Genomic DNA, 14,636 nt, shown 5'->3' on the forward strand with positions numbered 1-14,636 from the left:
AAATGTAATTTTTAAAATTTAACAAAAATTTAATGTTCTCCTGGGGACCAGCCAAATGTCCCAGTCAACTCAAAACATTCATAGGTCACATTTTCACATTTATTTCACATTTACTATGAAGGCACCTGGTCCCAATAAAGAGATAAAAACATGGTTTACACACACACACACACACACACACACACACACACACCTCATATTAATTGAAGACATGTAAGCAATACAAGATATTCATCACAATTCTTGGCTAAACAGTAATGTCATGTTTACAACAGACATTAATAACTGCGGTTTTAATTATATTGTACAGTTTTAATTATTTGACGTCTTCAAAAGTAACTTATTGAGGAAAAAATAAACAAACCAACAAACACATGTATAATTCATCACAATATCGTTATCATCATCATTTTTTCCAGATCTAACTCATGAATCTTCAAACACAGTCATGTGTGGAATCGATTACAATCTATAAATCCACGGCACTGAAACTTTCTCCAATCTGCTTCATGAGTTGTAAAATTGTAGATAATCAGAGCGAAATGTAAAACATCCGCACCAGTTCATAAGCCTAATGACCCGTGCTGCAGTGACATCTGTGTGAATTTGTTCGCGGTTAAACCCAGCTTATTATACATCTTAAAACATTTCAATGAGTAACTACTACAAATTATTCAGCAACTACAGGAGAGGAATTGAAGTCTGACCAGGAGGATGGATGGATCAGGAGAGTGTAAAGCCCTTGGCAACACGGGTTTAAACACTAAACACTCTTTGTGGTTCTACTGTCATTAAATCATCATTTACTAACTGTACATAAAAAATGTCACTAACTACAATGTAATTATAACTAAAAGCTGCAAAACTCTGGCCTATTTTCTGCCTGTGTGGGTGTGTCAGAAGGTATAATGATTGACAGCGGCAACGTAGTGTAACTACTAGAGATATTAAAACAAAGCCATGGCTCAAGACAGCAGCTCACAGAATGAACCTTAGTCAATTATTTCTATCTTACAAACAATTTCCAGTAGTTTTTCCTTCATATATTATTATGGTACACCAGTGTAATACTCTACACCATGATAAACCTCCAACAAGTGCTGCATCACACTTAATAACTGACTCCAGAGGGTTTTTTTTTCAGCTTCAATGGTTAATTATCTACAACATAATTAGTGATTATAACACTAGATCCCTCATGAACTGGTGCATGTTTATCTGAACCACACTTCTCAAGAAAGTTCTATATTGTCAGTTTGTGTTATTGATTGTACTGTACTACAGTCGCAAGTTTATACACCAATCAGCCATTACATTAAATCCACCTGCCTAATACTGTGTTGGTCCCCCTTGTGCCGGAAAAACAGCTCTGACCCATCGAGGCATGGACTCCACAAGACCTCTGAAGATGTGCTGTGGTATCTGGCACCAAGATTTTAGATCCTTTAAGTCCTGTATGTTGTGAGGTGGGGCCTCCATGGATAGGACTGGTTTATCCAGCACATCCCACAGATGCTCGATTGGATTGAGGGGGCAAGTCAACACCTTGAATGCTTCGTCATGTTCCTCAAACCATTCATGAACAATTATTGCAGTGTGGCAGGGCGCATTATCCTGCTAAAAGAGGCCACTGCCATTAGTGCATCCTGGTCCCCAGGGAAGCGACGCACATTAGCCATCCACATGATGTGAAAGAATACATTACTGATTCATCAGGCCAGACCACCTTCTTCCATTGCTTCATGGTTCAGTTCTTATGCTCACGTGCCCACTTCAGTGGTGGACAGCTACGCGGCCCCATACACAGCAAGCTGCGATGCACTGTGTGTTCTGACACCTTTCTATCACAGCCAGTATTAACTTTTTCAGCAATTTGTGCTACAGTGGCTCTCCTGTGGGATCGGACCAGATGGGCTAGCCTGCGCTTCCCACATGCATCAGTGAGCCTTGGGCGCCCATTACCCTGTCGCCGGTTCACCGGTTGTCCTTCCTTGGTCCACTTTTGGTAGGTAGTAACCACTGCATACCGGGAACACCCCACAAGACCTGCCGTTTTGGAGATGCTCTGACCCAGTCGTCTAGCCATCACAATTTGCCCCTTGTCAAAGTCGCTCAGATGCTTACGCTTGCCCATTTTTCTTGCTTCCACCACATCAACTTTGAAAACTGACTGTTCACTTGTTGCCGAATGTATCCCACCCCTTGACAGGCGCCAGTGTAATGAGATAATCAGTGTTATTCACTTCACCTGTCAGTGGTTTTAAAGTTATGGCTGATCAATTGATAGTACTATATTGCATCGTATATCATATTGTGTCATACTGTATCATGATTTACTGTACTGGGTCATATTGTATTCTATTATATTGTGTTGCATTGTATCTTATTGTACTGCATTGTATTGTATTTTATCATACCGTATTGTATTGTAACATATATCATATTGTACTGTGCCGAATTGTATTAGATGTATTGTATCATATTGTACAGGACTGTATCATACTGTATTGTTTCACATCGTACTGTAGTGTATCATATTGTATCATGTTGTATAGGAAAATTGTATTGTAATGCATTGTTTCATATTGTATAAGATTTATGGAATTTGCCGTAGTTACACAAGTGAAAGGACATTACATTTATGCAACTGAGCAGTTGTTAAGCTCTTTGCTAAGCAGGTTAGCAGTGCTGGAATTTGTACTCATGACCTCATATTGTATCATATTATATAATATTGTGTAGTACTGTAATGTCTTGTATTTTATTAGATTGTATCGTTTTGGATTTTAATGTATTGTATCATATCGTATTATATCATATCGTATCATATCATATTGTATTGCATCATATTGTATCGCATATCAGATTACACTGGATCATATCACACTGTATTTCATTGTATCATACTGTATCGGATTGTATTGCACTGGAAGACATTGTAACATACTGTATTATATTGTTTGTATGAGATTGATTCGTATTGTATTTTATTGCTTTGAATCTAATTGTATTTTGTCATATTCTATCATAATGTGTTGCATTGTATTGTACATACCGTATCACATATCAGATTATATTGGGTTATATCACACTGTATTGCATTGTATCATATCATATCATATCATATCATATCATATCATATCATATCATATTTTAGTGTATTGTATTGCATTGTATTTGTATTACTGCTCTTTGTAGTTATGTGTAACTGGCATTGCATGCTGCTGTTATTCCTGATATGTCACTTTCTTTCCAGTAACAAGTAAGTATTCCAAGGGCCACTAAATTTTTTAAATCCAACCTAAACTGAATCAGATTTTTCCAAGACATTTGTCATTACTTGCATACATGACAGCTTTCACTCACACAAGATCGTGGTAGAATGACTCGCAGCTTGCATAAACAGTACATTTCTCATCGATTTGGAACAAACAACACACATCTGGACCCAACACTGCAGGCTGATGTGAGCTATCAAGAAAACAAGAACGCCGTTAATGCTAATTAATCATAAGTAACACAACAAGGAAAGCCTGTTAATTACTGTATATGATGCAAATTTATTTTAAAGCTACACACACACACACACACACACACACACACGCACACACATATATATATCTCATTAGCATATAGGCGGCCTCTGAATGAATGCGTAAGTAGGACATTTAAAATTTTTTTTTTTAAATCTGCATTTTTAGTGCATTTTGACATTTTAGCACGTTTTCTCCTCACCTCTAATTGCATATATACACACACACACACACACACACACACACACACACATATATATATATTTAGTAGTTCAATAGCTCTGTAATATTCCCAGTGCATTGTATCCATTTTCTAATTTTCCAGATGTTTTCCATGACTGGACAGCTAGACGATGAATTTGAATACCAGGTTTTCCAGGATCCATGGCTACCTTGAAAAAACATCAACAATACAAGCAGCAGACCAGGAAAGGCGAGGTGAAGGCATGTACCCTATTTCCACCCACACGTCATCTCTGTAACATGCCATCATCCGAGAAAACTACACAGCAGCTTCTAAAAGACACCTCAAACCAGGCTGCTGATTTGCTCAGCAGGGAGGCACTCAAGCAGAGTATAGCGCACGCTCGTCGAGGGAGACCGTATAGGCAACATAAATAAAATAAACCCAGCGGGAGAAAGACGGACACAGAGGAAACAGGCCGTCGCATGGATGACAGCTGACACACAGCGCATTTAGCGTGGAGAGGAGCTGAGGGCGTGACTCACCGAGAATCTGGATGGCGTTACGGCCGGGTCGAGGCACGTGATGCTGCTGGATGGTCTCGTACAGAGTGGCCTGGCAGAGCACGAGGCAGCTAACTGCTATCCACAAACACAGGACCCACGACATGGCAGGAGACAGGCTGTGGAGAGACAACACACCCAGTATGAAGAATAACATGTAGTTTGTGTAATTAGATATGACAAATCACCACACACAACGTGAAAGACGTTTTTTTCTTCCATAACGTGGCGTATTTCTAAGTGGAACAGAGAGTACACAAGGCTAGTCTTTGTTTTTAGATCAGACTGCGAAAAGGTCACATGCTCATAGATGTTTAGAGACCAGAAACAAGAAACAACAGGAAATAACACGATTTAAAAAGGTCTGGTTTCATTTCAGCTTATCTCTAGTGAAAGTTAGACAGTTATCATTAAGATATTAAAATTGTTTTAATCGCAAATTGTTTTCTAATCATTAATTTCTGGTTATATCGTTCTGGCACGTCACTTTGTGGAGCCCCGCTGGCTTTGAGCCGCTATTTATTTATACTTATTTACAGGTAACAGCAGTGTATTGATTAGCACCTGAACTGTGTGTTCTGCGCTCTGTAAATGAGCTCTAAATTTTCTAAACCGTGGCTCTGGAGTCAAGAGTCTAACTCTCTCAGACAGGCAGGTTTATTAGGTTTAACTTTATTATTGACGCTGAGGAGAAATATTAGATTTTGCATAACCTCAGGGGTCGGTAAACAATGAGGTAAATACCACAACACAGCTGGGATTTCTCAAACACAGGGCCCTGTTCTAGAAAATACTGACGTCTAATTTCCTACAAATGCTTTTACCCCATACCTCAGTACTACACAGTGTGTCAGAGAGTACACTCTAAAGAAATGCTGGGTTATTTTTACAACTCGGTTGCTGGGTTTGGCTTGTTAGGGCAGGTAGTTGGGTCGACAGGTTGGAGATGCAGACCTGAAAAGGAACAGGCACTGTAACCATTCATTTTCTGGTATCTTATGTATTATTATTATTATCTTCCGCTGTGCTTGTAAAGACAGTAGTGGCAACCAGAAAAATTCTGAATTAAAAAAACTGCAATTTTTTTTTGTTTTTGTTCTGAAATTGTATTTGAGCACTGTAATATCTAGATATTATGGGCCAGACTTCAGTTAAGAGCCTTCAGGGTTGCGTTAAGAGTTAATCGTGCACAAAGGATCGAATAGTGAAATTGCGTACATCAATATTCAAAACACAGACATAACGCCTGACTGAAGAACTATTCAGAAGTTGCATGAGAGTTACGCAGCCAGTGTTTCAGTGCACGAGATTTTGAGTAAAACAGAGGACTTAGGCGCATTTTCTTGCCCGATATCGACTCGAGCGAAGAGAAGTATTAATCCAGCGCCACTGCCTGACGGTTTGATGTTACCGCAATATGTTACACTGAAATGAATACTTTGGACTGTAAATACAGTCTGAAAAACTATGAAATGCCACTGAGTTCCATATTAAATGCATAAATATGACGCTATTCATTAAACCACAGCCACAGCCAAATGCTCAAATCTGATTGGTCAGAAGGTGTGCGTTATTTGCGTATAACAGCACGGTTCGGAAAGTAGTTCCAGCTGTAACATGAATGACAGATTATTATTAATGTGCTCGTTCTGATACGTTATTGTTTCTATAGTAACAGCTCATACACAGAGACCTGTACGGCGGGCGCTCAACATAAACTACGATTAATAATAAATGGATTTTTAAAAACATTTTGTTTAAAAAGTAAAACGTATAAACGATGATGTGATGACATTTTTAGGAGACATTTGTTTAACATTTATGGAAGGAGTCTCAAGTGTTAGTGTTTAGTCAAAATTTCCCAGCTGAGGGAAGTCTTCAGGACAGAGAAGTTTACACTTTCTGGTTTGTCAGTAAAATGACAAGCTGTGTGGTTTTTTTTTGAGAGAGAGAAAGAGAGAAAGAGAGAGAGATAGCAAAGCTGGTGAGGAAACGACTGTTGATCGCAGTTATACCACAAGTGAGAATAGGAACTAGACTGTCACTCGGATGTTCCACAACATTAATTCCACAACTATAAACCGTTAAAATGCATGATGTATCGTACATTAATAAATTAATCATTGCAATCGTTGGCAAATCACTGCGGTATAAGCGGAATAACACACTCCAGACTGTGCTGTTATACAAAAAATAATGTACTCTGCTTGCGTGTTGTGTCGCATCACACCACCCCAATGTGCTTTATTTTCGTGGTCTGGAGTGTGTTATTCTTTCCGTATTGCACAAAAATGCTTATTTTCATTTATTATGCATAAAATTATGAAATACACTTAATAGATAAATGCTTGGTCAGCTTATCCTTCAAACCATGGCCGTTTATTGTGTAACGCTCACTGTAACCATGACAACTCGTCCTGGGTTAGCGCATACTGGATCTAAATTTCCTAACTGACCCAAACTTGTTTATTTTTAAGCCAGCAACTTTTAACAAAAGTCTATGGCATAATACAGTAGTGTAGTACGTGGTTTGATTCACGACGCCAGAATATTAGCTCATGAATATTCAACACGTCCAACAATTGTAGCATATGTTTATTAGTATCGTATTCTAATCCTCCGTTCCTGCAGTAAATCCCCATTAATCCTCCAGGGTTTGAGGAAATGTGAACCGCTTCTTCTAACAGTTTCTCTCTGGCAAACCGCCATTTCATAACTGCCGGAGGGAGGAAATGAATAAACAAACACTTTCCTTTTTCTTCTTTCCCTCCACAACAACAGTAAACAAAGATGAAACCTAAACTACGGTGGGTTATAACTAGGTTTATCATTCATTTAGTTATGTATCTATTCCAATAAATAGCCTACAGTAGGTAAGAGTGTGTTGATAAAAATAAAGTGGACGCTCCTACCTTTAAATCTGGGTCGCCAGTGAATTAATTACACTCAGCTGAGCTGAATTAGCCGTGTTCCACTCACTGCGTTTCTTTCTGGATTATTTACAGTGATTTTATCTGTTTTATAGTTTAGAATTTCACATAACAGCGGCCAAAAATGACCTGAAAGTCTCTCGGTCCTCCAACCGGCGGATTGATTTGTAAATTTAAAAAATAAATAAATAAATTCGGCTCGTGCTTGTAACGGTCCATTCTCATCTCATCACGCGCCCCGTTCTGAACGCTTCTTTACTGCGCGCAGACACCACGTGCGCGGGATGTTCCCCTCTCTCTCTCTCTCTCTCTCTCTCTCTCACACACACACACACACACACACAAACGCTTGGTATTGCGCACAAGACATGTAAGGTCTGGCGGTGGTGTTACTGTGTTAATTGCATCGTTAACTGCAGAAATACCAAAATGGCTCGAACTCAGTGTTCATAATTGCAAGTAGGTGTATGTAACTTTTAGATTAAAAAAAAATCAATAATTGTTTATTATTTTCTGATTGCATATGTCCCTCAAGGGTTCTTCGGGTTGCACTTTTCTTAAGAGGTCCTACTTTTTTTTTCCCTAAAAGGGAAGCTCTCTGTGGTTGGGTTCTACTATATAGGCTTGATCTTTAAAGAGTTCCCCAAAGAGACAAATCAAAGAAGCACATGAAGGAACTATAAATGGAGTTTTTTTTTTTTTTTGGAAAACCATACAGTAGAGTTCTGCATAGGCTTGATCTTTATAGGGTTCTACACAGTCTTAAAGGATTCTACATACACTTGGATATATATTGCCTTAATTGATTGTAAATTTTAAAGGATTCTAGTCTTAGGGTTCTACATAATCTTAGAGGATTCAACAACGACTTTGGTTTCTATCTAGTCTTAAAGGGTTCTACATATTCTCTGGGTTATATATTGTGTTAAATATTATAGATTTTGGTTTCTATATAGTCTTAAAGGGTTCTACGTATTCTTTGGGTTCTATACTGTGTTAAATATTCTAGTCTTAGGATTCTATATAGTCTTAAAGGGTTCTAGTTTCAGGGTTCTACATAGTCTTAAAGGATTCTATATATTCTTTGGGTTTTATGAAGTCTTAAATGGCTCTAGTTTTAGGGTTCCACATAGTGTTTGGGTTCTATAGCTTCTTAAAGGCTTCTAGTTTTAGGCATTTACGCAGTCTTAAAGAATTCTAGGGTTCTATATTCTGTTAAAAGGTTCTAGTTTTAGGGTTCTACACAGTCTTTGGGTTTTATATAGTCTTAAAGGTTTCTAGTTTTAGGGTTCTGCATAGTATTAAAGGGTTATACATATTATTTGGGTTCTATAATGTCTTAAAGGTTTCTAGTTTTAGGGTTCTTCATAGTCTTTGGGTTCTATATAGTCTTAAATATAGGGTTCTGCATAGTCTTAAAGGGTTCTACATATTATTTGGGTTCTAGATTGTGTTAAATGGTTCTAGTTTTAGGGTTCTGCATAGTCTTTGGGTTTCTATATAGTCTTAAATATAGGGTTCTGCATAGTCTTAAACAGGTTATACATATTATTTGGGTTCTAGATTGTGTTAAATTGTTCTAGTTTTAGGGTTCTGCATAGTCTTAAAGGGTTCTACATATTATTTGGGTTCTAGATTGTGTTAAATGGTTCTAGTTTTAGGGTTCTGCATAGTCTTAAAGGGTTCTACATAGTCTTTGGATTGTATATAGTCTTAATGAATTCTAGTCTTGGGGTTCAACATAGTCTTATAGGGTTCCCCCACATGGACAAGTGAAGAACCCTTTAAGGAACTGGAAATGGAGCCTTTACTGCAGAACCCTAAACCAGAGTGATAATTGTTAATACAGAGCAGAAGCAGGTCCAGACCTCCATGCTGATTAATATGCTGTTAGTCCTGCTGTGCTAGGATTGTTTTCTTGTCTTTACTGGTCATTTTTAATGGTCATATTAGAACCTTACCTGTTCTATCAACGCTCGGTTATTAACGTTCCGTCATCCAAAAAAATAAAAAATAAAAAATAATAATAATAAAAAAAGAAAATCCTCAGCGCGTGCAGATAAATCCGCCCATCCTCTCGGTGTGGTGGAGCTGCCCGCGGAAATCAGCCCAACAAAACGCACATGAACAAAGTTCCCCTGCAGAGCAGCTGAGAGGTTCAGAGAGCTCCTTGTGGCTCGGAGACGCGGGGGCTCGCGCGCAGTACACTCCTCATGTCACCTTTACACCGAGCAGAAAGAGCGCGTCTCGCGCGCGTCTCGCGCTCCCTGTCTCCGGCTCCGCCGTCCCTCTGCTTTCCGGTGAGACGGTGAGACGTGTGCTGGGGAAGTTTGCCGAGCTAATTTGCCTCTTCACATTGTGCAGCTCTCTCTCAGAGCGAGAGAGAAAAGGGAGGTCTTCCCTGCGCGTGTGACTCTCTCTCTCTCTCTCTCTCTCCCTCTCTCTCGCGTGCGCGCTCTTTCGTTCACTCTGCTGCTCGCGCGCTCTCCACCGGTCTTGTGCACTGAGAAGGCGCGTGGAGTGTGTGAGACTCTTTCTTTGCACCGCTCTCAGAGACAGAGAGAGAGAGAAATAGAGAGAGAGAGAGAGCTTTCGTGTGTTTGTGTGCGCGCGCGCGCGTGTGTCGCACTAGAAGAAGAGGGATCTTCACACTAGAAAGAACACATTATTCCTGTGAAGTGGTTACCAGATCATATGGTGTGCATGTCTGTATATATATGATGAGGGATCCAGGGGTCCATGATGGACAAGGCTGGTGGGGTGGCAGCTGACACCCATGAAATAAGCCTTGCCACCCCAATTTCCACCCCTGACCCCAGATCACATCTCTGAGAGGTCTATTATTTTTACAGCTCATGCAGCCGTGTATCCCTGGAGTAGTAGAGGCTACAGAGCGACTGTAAAGCGCATACAGTCACTGTGTGGCCATTTCTTTTTGTGCCAAGATATTCCTGGAAATTAGGCTTGTAACCGAATTAAACAGATAATGTGTTCTAAATGAATGCAAACACAGATACAAACCACGAACAGGAAGCGCACTATCCCTTTTAGAGAACTTCACAGGTTCACAAGGCATGTGGTTGAGACTAGACTGAGACTAGCGCTGTGTACTGGGACTGTGATCCATCGGACACCACAAAAAAGTGTTTTTAACTTTCTTTCAGCGGTTAGATACGAAGCTTGCTAGACAAAGACAAAGAAGGACCACGGTCATTAACACAAGCACACAGCGATCCTTAGTAACTGCCTGGTCAGGGTCGCTGTGGTTTAAATTAGGCCACTAGGTTGTTTATATTTTGGGAAATTGAACCAACTAAATTTGTTAGAAAATATCATGGGCAGGTAGGAAAAAATAAGACAAATAAAAATACAAAAAATAAATACAAACGATAAATGTGCGAGCGGAATTTTTAAAAAATCTGGTCGTTGAGGCCGATTATGAAGTGGAGTGATGTAGCTGAGGTTGAGGAACTGTCAGAGCCAGAATTCACACACACCATGAGGACAGTGATAGCATTTCTACCCCTAGGCCTTTTTTTAATCAGCCTTTTTCAGTGTTTCTAGCAGCACAGTGGTAGGGTTCATACTGAATAATAATAATAATAATTTAAAAAAACCCTTCTGGTTTAAGCCACACCTACTTCAGGTTTAAATCTGACACACATTACTGATATTTGGAGCACTAAACAGATACACACACAGATACAGATAATGCCACTGTGTCACACTTCGATTGTAAATGTAACTTTAATTAATCTGCTTCATTAAGAGGTGCAACCCCTTAGTGTTTTCACGCCCCCTCTTCGCCCCCCCATGACAAAAAAAAAAAAAATTGTAACAAGATTGTCTAACCTCTCTTTGTCCAAAATCTGAGGAGTCTGAAATGTACTTTACATTTGCAACTGCACAACACGATAGAAAAAAAAATCCAACAATGTCTAAAGCAGGGCGATATGACGATATGAGCAATCAATACTGAGATCATTTCGGTAACAATACACTTTACTGAACATTTTATGAGTCTCGTGAGTGTGTCTCGAACACCGCCCGATTCCATTATCACTCCTAAATTGAAAGTTAAAGTTTTTATGTGCACTTTTTTCATACGTTCCTACTTTTAAATATGTATTTTTCTAGAAGTTAAATAAAAATATAAATGTTTAAAAAATCCAGCAATGAAACCACTTATAAAGCCTCTATTTTCCTTCCTTTTTCCATTCATCTTTTTTTATCTGATATTATTTCAGATGTCTTTTTCACATAGCCTTCAGGAATGCTGAAGGACCTGTTGATTGCCTTTAGGCTATCCAATTAATTCTTCATGTTATTATTCTGTATAGGAATTTTTTTTTTAATGTCTGCTAAGAAAAGATTTTTTTTTATCCTTGTGGAATGTATTTTAGGGCATTTCCAGAGCAATTTAATGGCAATGTGGATAAATATTGCTAGCTAGAAGAAGAGGTTAAGAGGTTAGTTGTAGATTAGTGCTAAAAATAATCCATTTAAGTGTCTAAGGCTAAATATTCAACAAACAAGTGGTTTATTCCCTTTTTTTCTTCCTTGGTAGCTTTGGGTGTGCTTGTTCAGGAAAATGGAAAGACTTCGCGTGATACATCTGAATGGGAAACAAACATAGGTTAATTTTAGACTCATAAGCACACAGCAAGGCGTACATCATCACCATCTCCATCGTCTGCTCCTACCTTCATCCTGACAACATGCTGGCAGTCGAGCTGATTGAATCCTGGTCCATATTCAGTCGTGTACACATTCTGGAGTGAGTATATATATGCTGACCTCAAAAATTTGTGTGTGTGTGAGTGTGTGTGTGAGAGAGAGAGAGAGAGAGAGAAAGAGAGAGAAAGCATTTGAGCCTTTGAAAAAGCACAAAAGGTTGAAGTTTTTGATGTCCCCTCAACCGAATCTACAAAAGGGAGCCATATTTGTGATGCTTTTGCCTGCTAGCTTTGCTAGCTTTTCTAACAGGAAAGCATTCTGGGTCCTCTCGCTGTTTAGATTCTCTGTGAGCACCTTCACGCCGTAGCTAGCTTCAGATACGCTAGCTGTGAGCAGCAGGAAAATGTGCTGGTAAAAAAAAAAGAAAGAATACAGTGCTGTGAAATAGGCAGAGGCTAATATTTATCATTCCCCTCAGCGGGATGTTGTATAAGGAACGGGGACCAGCGGGGACCTGCAGACGAAATTGCTACCTGTGTATGACTAGCCGTTAACAAGGTCTTGTCACGAGGAAAAAACAAGAGGAAGAGAAATAGAGGGAAAAGGGAAAAAACAGAAGAACAAAACAGGTTTTATGCGTCCCCACATACTCCGATCCCAGAACTTGGGTAATAGGTTCTCTCTTGACCACTGCTTGTGTCTGGGAGCTAGCCGAGTAATGAAATAATGACTATGACTCAGCAAACACTGGGGCTCATACACAAAGGATTTAATGGCTCAGATCTGTTGGTCTGAATGTGTCGAAATGACTGTAATTTCAAGCTAATGGGCTACAACAAAAGGCTGACCCTGCACGCGGTCACACCCAGAGCGCCTCGCTGACCCATAGTATCTTTACGAAGCTTACTCGTCAGAGATGATTGAGTCATTAGCATACGACAGGGATTTTGTGGAAATGTACAGTAAATGAATACAATTAGCATTTATTCCAGGAAATTGTGCATGGCATTAGCATCAGTGCTCCATCTTACCTGAACAAATCTCTGATCCCGAAGCTTCTCCCAGCTTCAGCCTCGTTGGATGACTTATAAGAAGAGTCATCCAATTAGCTGGTCCACACAGCACTTATAGATGTTTACAGTGACACTCCTTCTGTCTCCCACATTTTTATTCACTCTTTCTGTCTTTCATGCTCGTTTGTAACGTCAGCCTGGTTTCATTTCACTTCTTTTCCTTCTCCAAGTGTTGTTTTGCTTGTCTACTGGGAGGAGGTGATAATAACAGTATTTTCCCCTTGGGTTCTCACTCTCAATTGTTCTCTCGCTCCCTACTTCAATATATGAAACTCTTGTCATTTCTAAACATCGGTTAAAATCATAACTAGAGGCAATGCATTTGTGTCATTTGTGTCCAGCCATGAATGATGTGTATACCTGAGGTATTCAACTAAAATGTGTACCAGTTTGTACTACTCCTTATTATTATTATTATTATTATTATTATCAGTAGTAGTAGTCAATGCAGTGCAGGTCATATGATGCGAAACTGAATGACTTGGTAAACCTTGCTGTGATAGGCTAGTTTAAATAATAACAAAACGCCTACTACAACATCTATGGAAAATTTGAAACTTGTCCAACAGCATCATTGTCCAACAGCAAGGAGTGTCAATGTGTCTAATGTAGGAACAAGCAATTATAGCTCAGTAAACTATTCCTTGGTGCCACTAATCACACTAAACAAACAGGTGAGCAAACATTGGATGCAATATTTGGAGGAATGAGGAACATTTTATTTCTTCAGTTCGTTATTAGTTACTGTTAGCTAATGATATTGAATTTGTAACACAAGTGTTCTTGATAGCTTGATAGATATACATATAGATAGATAGATAGATAGATAGATAGATGACAAACAATTTGTTTAGCTGTGTGCCTTTCATGTTCAACGGGGCCAAACACAGATAAGAATAGTAGCATTTTTATTATGTTCTACGGATACAGATTAGTATTTTGCCCCACCCTAGGTGCCACTCTAATTATGTCATTACAGTCAATCTGGCCACCTCGTTGTAAAAGTACACCTGTACCAAAATTTCTAGCTTACAAAGGTCCGGATAAGCAACTAACATGACTGAGTCACTTTTAATTTACGGCTGTAAATAAGATGATTTGAAGTCATTGTGTTTTGTTTTGCAATGGTAGGCATAGATATGCATACTCTTATCATCTCTGATATGATGTTTTTTTTTCAAATACTTCGCTGAGTCAGCATCCAGACCGAGGTCTACCAGTTGATGACCCCGGCTATGTAGTGAACAGCCACTGTTACTCCATAACTAACCAATGGTGTTAACATGGTCTCGAAATCTGCACCAGAAAACCCTGTCTAATTCAGTATGTCCCTCAGTCTATCTATGTTTCAGGTTCTTTTAGTTCCAGTGATCGCACCAGTGGCTACTTCAAATGCGAGTTTCCCTTTCCCAGTATTGCGATTTTCCCTTCCTTGCATTAATGTAGCATTTTCCCTGGACCACATTCAACATATGCACTGATTAGCATATTCTCCACAGCTCGAGTCAGATCTGTGAGACAGAGAAAAAAAAATGCTAAACCATACCTAATGCAGTCATTGTTGTAGAATTTCTCCTGCTCTAACACGCCAATGTGTTCATGCAATTTGGGTAAACACAATGTTTCATCAGATATGTTTAAGACTGCATTTGAAATTGATTTCTTTTTTTCCTAAT

At 39.2% G+C, this 14,636-nt stretch overlaps 1 protein-coding gene across 6 annotated transcripts in view; it reads right to left on the reverse strand.

Annotated features, from left to right (window-relative positions):
* The window catches only part of tafa1 (TAFA chemokine like family member 1), a 161,844-nt gene extending 152,125 nt beyond the window's left edge, over positions 1–9,719 (reverse strand). For 5 of the 6 annotated variants that reach the window (XR_004580173.2, XM_034313978.2, XM_034313976.2 and 2 more), the window contains exons 1-2: positions 9,172–9,719; positions 4,263–4,399 (exon numbers count right to left, since the gene is read on the reverse strand). Coding sequence is in view for 5 of the 6 variants with exons in the window: in XM_034313978.2 (XP_034169869.1) it covers positions 4,263–4,386 (124 nt within the window). In the remaining variant the exon portion in view is untranslated. Of the gene's footprint in view, positions 1–4,262; positions 4,400–7,192; positions 7,439–9,171 lie in introns of those variants that run through there. The other variant, XM_053227090.1, reaches the window with a different exon arrangement.
* Between the last annotated feature and the right edge of the window lie 4,917 nt (positions 9,720–14,636).

This window comes from Pangasianodon hypophthalmus, chromosome 20, assembly GCF_027358585.1.
Source record: "Pangasianodon hypophthalmus isolate fPanHyp1 chromosome 20, fPanHyp1.pri, whole genome shotgun sequence".
Classification (NCBI taxonomy): domain Eukaryota; kingdom Metazoa; phylum Chordata; class Actinopteri; order Siluriformes; family Pangasiidae; genus Pangasianodon; species Pangasianodon hypophthalmus.